The sequence below is a fragment of the Poecilia formosa genome, unplaced genomic scaffold (genome assembly GCF_000485575.1).
Source record: "Poecilia formosa unplaced genomic scaffold, Poecilia_formosa-5.1.2 Scaffold395, whole genome shotgun sequence".
Taxonomy (NCBI): Eukaryota; Metazoa; Chordata; class Actinopteri; order Cyprinodontiformes; family Poeciliidae; genus Poecilia; species Poecilia formosa.
In genome coordinates this window covers 228,375-234,434 of record NW_006800334.1, presented here as the reverse complement: position 1 = coordinate 234,434, position 6,060 = coordinate 228,375, and the positions used below count along the sequence as shown (strand labels likewise).

The 6,060-nt window shown below is 39.0% G+C and overlaps 1 protein-coding gene across 1 annotated transcript in view; it reads left to right on the top strand.

The window, feature by feature from the left end:
- The window catches only part of LOC103154695 (collagen alpha-5(IV) chain-like), a 69,772-nt gene that overhangs the window by 23,089 nt on the left and 40,623 nt on the right, over positions 1–6,060 (top strand). Inside the window, exons 2-3 of the mRNA XM_016662920.1 lie at positions 4,556–4,612; positions 5,951–6,040. Coding sequence (XP_016518406.1) covers positions 4,556–4,612; positions 5,951–6,040 — 147 coding nt within the window. The remainder of the gene's footprint in view (positions 1–4,555; positions 4,613–5,950; positions 6,041–6,060) is intronic.

The window sequence follows — 6,060 nt, the reverse complement described above, 5'->3', positions numbered from 1 at the left end:
TTTTTTTTTTTTGTTTGCTGTATTTAATTCGGGGGTGTTTTCTAATTCGGGTGTGTTTTCTTTTTTGTTTGCTGCATTTAATTCGGGGGTGTTTTCTAATTCGGGGGTGTTTTCTTTTTTGTTTGCTGCATTTAATTCGGGGGTGTTTTCTAATTCGGGGGTGTTTTCTTTTTTGTTTGCTGCATTTGATTCGGGGGGTGTCTTTTCTTTTGTTTGCATGTTTTCTCTTTTGCTGCGCATTTGCACCTGTCGGCCACCGTATAAAACGAAATAACACCGAGACATGAAGCAACACGGTCATATTTTTCTAAAAGCAGCAACTTTGAACCTGAACAGCGGAACCAGATCTCTGACACCAGAGCTGCGCTACTGTCAAGCTATGAGGCTTGTTGAGCTTTGTCAGGCTTTGGAAGTAAAAAGCCCGAACCGTAACCTCCCCGTTAGTCTCTGACACTAACGACAATAAACACACAATATACTTTAAAATTAGGTAAAAACATTGTCTTAGAATGTTTAGATACTAAAATAGCACATTTTTACAAGAACAATGTCTGAGAATATTGCCTACTAGCATAAGCTAAGGTTAATGTTAGCCACAAAGTTTAAGTAAAACGCACCTTGGTATCAGTGAATGTATAACGAGGCGAACATCTAAAACCTTTCTCCAGCTGACTTGTTGGGGCTTTGGATCGATGTACAAACCTTGGCCAAGCCCTGCAAGCACCTCATGTAAAAGGCCATTTTCAATAGATCGGAAACAATCGAGCCGCTTTTCCCAAAACGCGGAGGCTGGGGTGCACAGAGTCCATTCTGTGGTTTTTGTTAATGTGTAGTTCTGTGGCAGTATCACAGCGCCATCAATTGGTCCGGCAGACTTACTACATCACTTTCTGTGGTGCCGCAGCTTGTCCTGTGGACGCATGTTTCTTAATTATTAGCAAAGATTTACTGTGCTGCTCGTCTCCATGTGTACAGGCCCGTAGTTTAGGAAGTGACGATTTAGATGATGATTTTCAGTGTATGAAAGTGCTTCCTGTTTTAGTGTCCATTCCTCAAAAGCTTTTTTTTAAATGTTTTGTACACAATTAAACAATTTTTAAAATATGATAGTATTGGGCTTTATTTAAAAAAAATACATGTATGTGAGAAGCTTCTTTTGTAAAACCAAACTTTGACATTAAAGTTGATTTGGCTTCAGAAATGTGGCAGTTGTAAGATTGAAGAGTTGATCCCATGAGTGCCTTATTTTTGGTCAACAAGAATAAGCAATATTTATTGAAGTACATCATTAGTCTGGATTAGATGGAAGCTAATTTTCTTGTCTCTCTCAGAGCAGCATGAAAATCTCTAGATATCGTTCTTGAACCTATGAGAAAACTCACGTCAGGCTCCCCTGGTTAAGTGATAAGCAAGAAAAATAAAGGGGATGAGACTTTAAAACGACAGAGTTGAAGAGGTGAAAAGAGTGAGAGCTGCCAGGCTGGGCGTGGGAGAGCAGACAGCATTGAGTTGAAGCAGACCAGATACTAATGTGGGGATCCAAGGCTTATAAAAACAGCGCTTCAGAGATAGATTAACCCACACACTCACACACACACTGACACAACATCATGTGTACTTGACATCCATCCTCTACAGCAGGGGTCACCAACTCCAGTCCTCCAGGGCTACCATCCTGTAACTTTTAGATGCGTCTCTGCTCAAACACACCTGGATCAAATAAACTGCTCGTTTCCAGCCTATTGCAGAGAGGAATGAATGCTGGTGAGGGAATTCAGACATTTTGGAGCAGAGGTGAATCTAAAAGTTGCAGGATGGTAGCCCTTGAGGACTGGAGTTGGTGACCCCTGCTCTACAGTAACATGCTAAAATCTAAGATGGGAATCAAACCGTCAATCCTGACTGGCCATGGCTAGCACAAATAAGCTGCTAAATCCAGGAAACAGGCAGAAAATCTGCTCAGTGGAAGATGATGGGCTATCATTGTGCAGATGGCACCTGGATCATATCGTACATAAAGCTGTGCAAGTCAATGAAAAAGCATTTCCCTCATTTAACGGTTTCTTCTGGGGGGTTTTGCCTTTGCATCACGTTTGCAAATGTTTCAGAACATCAAAACATATTTTGCTATTAGACAAAGTGGCCTGAATAAATAGAACAAAACATTTCAAAAGATGATTTCAATTATTAGTGGAAAAAACTCTCTGAAACAACCTAGCCTATTGTAAAATATGGAGTCGCTCGTGATTAAAATGCTATTTTAGATGCTAACATGTTATAAAATCTGTGTTGTTACAATATTTATTCATTTTAGTGTTGATTCGGTTTGTGGATAAAAGGCCAGAGAAGGATCATCCCACTTGCAGCAAAAACTAAAAATCTGTCATTTCCATGCTCTCCTTTTGGGTTTTTATTTTATTTTATTTTAACCCTACAGCTGCCTTCACATTTTGTGACTTTAAAAAACATTAATCTTTTATTGCTCTAACATAATCTCACATGGAAATCTTCAGAACTTAAGTCTGGGGGCTAAGCTGGCCTTGAAATAAAGTTGATTTAATGTCTGATGAGTCTTTTTTTTTTTTTTTTTTTTTTGCTTAATTAGCCATGTGCTTTCAATCACCGTCAGTGAGGTTTCCACTGCCAACTTCTTTTCAGCTTACTGGCAGAGTTCACCAGATTTCTATGAAAAACATCCTAGTGTTTCAGTTTATGGGTTCATGAATCCATGCAGGTTGCCCTGCGACAGACTGGCGACCTGTCCAGGGTGTACCCCGCCTCTCGCCCGGAACGTGAGCTGGAGATAGGCACCAGCACCCCTCCTGACCCCACTGAGGGACAAGGGTGAAGGAAAATGGATGGATGGATGAATCCATGCAGTCCATTAAGGCTCCAAGGGAATATGGAAAAACCGCAGTATTTGTTTGTCACTCTTCCGTCTGGGTTCAACTATTTAATTATTGGCCAGAATTCATATTTAAGCTAGTTTTCTTTTAGTTGTTACCGATAAACGGTTAATGGCCTGTTCTCTCGTCTTACCCATTTTGATACGCAGCTGCAAGTAATGGGCTTGTGTCAAACCATTTTTATTCATCAGGAAAATGACTACCTGAAGTTTCAGAGACAGTTCTGAAATAAATGAATGTTGAATGTGTTAAGTGTGTTGGTACATATGAAAATTGCGATTTGGTCAAAAACTTTTAATGTAGTTATATATATTTTTTCTATCAATTGAAATTTGGATTTTTGTAAAGTTTGTCTTTGGAAGACCATACAGCACCACTGAAAGATTCATTTCTTTTAACTCATTTATATGTAAGAGTTTGAACTTCAAAACTGTTATAAAATAATCAGTAAGTCAATTAATTACATGATAAATTAAAACAATCATTTGCATGATTTATTGTTTTTCTCTCTCTCTTTCTGCCATAAACGGGATGACAAAAGTCTTCTGTCTGATGTTTTGGTCTCTATCAGCCTTTCATTTTGAAAGTTTTGTTTACAGAGACTTCATAATCAATTTTATTTGTTGTTTCTGTTTTTTTGTTGATTTATTTTGGATATTTAATATGTCTTCCAGTTGCCAGTGTCAAATGTTCATTAGAATTGAAAGTTCATTGATATTTGAGAGAGCGTTCTTGCATTATTATCCCATTACCATTAAATTACTTGAAACAACAACAACATTATCGCTTATCGGAATAATTACCAGAACAATTCAACACTTATTACCATGACAGGCCTACATGCATATAGAAAAAGTCAGACTTTTTATTTGTGCAGGAAAACAGAAGATCCAAACAAATAAAAGAAGAAGCTAACGTCTTTTCACTAAACGTACAGTGAGGATGCTTATAAAAACTTTCGACAATCCTGACCTTGATTTGAAATTTAAACAGAACCACGAAAACATGCAATCGGACCCACTTTGTTCCGATGCAAACCGCGGACAGAGACGAGTGCCAACCTGTCTGTCCTCCTCTGCCTTTCTCTCTGTGGTGAACCCGTTGCCTCTCCATCTTTCTCACATCCCGGCTGCCCGGCATGCGTGCAGCTGATGCCCGTCTGGCATGCGCCGTGTCAACAGAGCATGGGAAAAGTTAATCAGCAGCTTGGCATCTTCCCCTCTTCTCCCTAGGCCTTCTCAGCTCTCCTTTCAAAACTATACCACAATTTTACTTCTGTTGCCATCTTTTTGGGAAGAGAAGGTGATAATGAAGAAAGGAATTTATTTTCTCTTTTTTTTCGTATTTCTGCTGAAATCAGCATGATGTTTTTTTTTTTTTTTTTTTTTTGAGCTTGTAACTTTCTTCCAAGCATGAAACACACCGCGGGCCAGGGAGGTCCTCGGTGGGAAGAAATGCCACCTGTTGAAATTGTTGTTATTGTGATGGCGGAGTGCCCTCTAGTGGCGAGATTGGAACAGTAATCTGAAACAAAAAACTCAGACCCTCACGCTCTTCTTGCTAGGAGGAAAATCACTGTATTTATGTATATATATTAATAGTTCTCTTACAGCTAATTAAAGTTAGCTCTGTTTTTGCTTCTTCTGCAGGCTTGCAATGGATGTGGGGGCTCCAAGTGTGACTGCAGTGGAGTGAAAGGAGAAAAGGTAAAAAAGAATTATTTGTATGTCTTTTTATTTATTTTCACATTTTGCAGCTGTATTTGCAGAAATATATTTTTAGTCAGTGGTGCCCAAATTGCGTCTGAGGGGCGATCTGTGGCCCTCTTAGTGATTTTATGTGGCCCCCGGAGCAAACGCAGCCAGTTGATGCACTTTTAAAAATCTTTTTTACAGAAGAAAGACTTTAAAATAAAAGAAAACGTTATTTATTATGATGTTATTAAGCAGGTTTCTGCACCCATCTTACTTTTCTAGTATTCAACATCTAACAATTTTCCTGCCCTCTGATTAAAACAGCACTTTAGAAGATAAAGATCGGCTTTCTATTCTTGTTGCTGACTTAGACAAAACAAAAAAATACTAATTTAGCCACAAAAATGAAAACGATCAACCAAATCAAAAAAGCACTGTGCATGTCAGTCATATGATAATGCAATGATGCAAGAACCTTTCCATGTTTTGGATCTGTAATCATTTACAGAACACTTTTCAGAAACATTTGACTTTTGTACTCAAGTTTAATAAAAAAAAAACCTCACAGCTGATAATATTGATTTGATGCACTGTGATTGGTTTTGTCCCTTCTTCGTCTGGGGCTGGACAATAAATCAATAACAGTATATATCGCGATAGACGCATGATTAATATCAATAGATATTACGTCACTGAACTCCGATGCAGAACCGCACAGCATTCTGGGGATGTAGGCAGAGGAAAAACTTTAGCCGCTGAATCTCGCATGACTAGCTAAACAAGGTTGGTGGCATCAACAAACTCACTCCCTCTTTGGTTACCTAGCAACAACCTGTTGAGTAACTTGCACAGCAGCACTTTTGGGTTTCTATGCCTCATAGCTGCTTAAAAAAAAAAAAAAAAAAAAAAACAATACAGTGGAGAGAAAAGTGAGGATAAAACAGCAAACATCATGCCACCAGTTCCAGTGGCATAATGATCAATATTGACTGATATGAAACACTTATATCGTGATACATTTTTCAAACCCTACTGTTAACTAAACTGACATAAAGAAAGCTGTATGGTAACTTAACAGTGTCACATTATTGGACCCTTCTCTTATTGGAAAAGTGAATCTTCTACCAACAAGGAACTGTGACTGTTCCTTTAAGAATGGGATGTCATATACAAAAACTGCAACTCGATTTATTCTACATCTACATTTTGATGTTTCATGGTGACAGTAGCTGGACGTCAAAACTATTAACAACATGTAAATCACACAAATGGAATCAACTGACTATGTGTGTGCGTGTGTGTGTGTGCGTGCGTGCGTGTGTGTGTGTGTGTGTGTGTGGTGGCTTGCAGGGGGAAAGGGGTTTCCCAGGTCTTACCGGACAGCCAGGGGTCCCAGGGTTCCCCGGACCTGAGGGACCAATCGGAACTAGAGGAGAGAAGGTGAGTTTGGCTTAACGCTC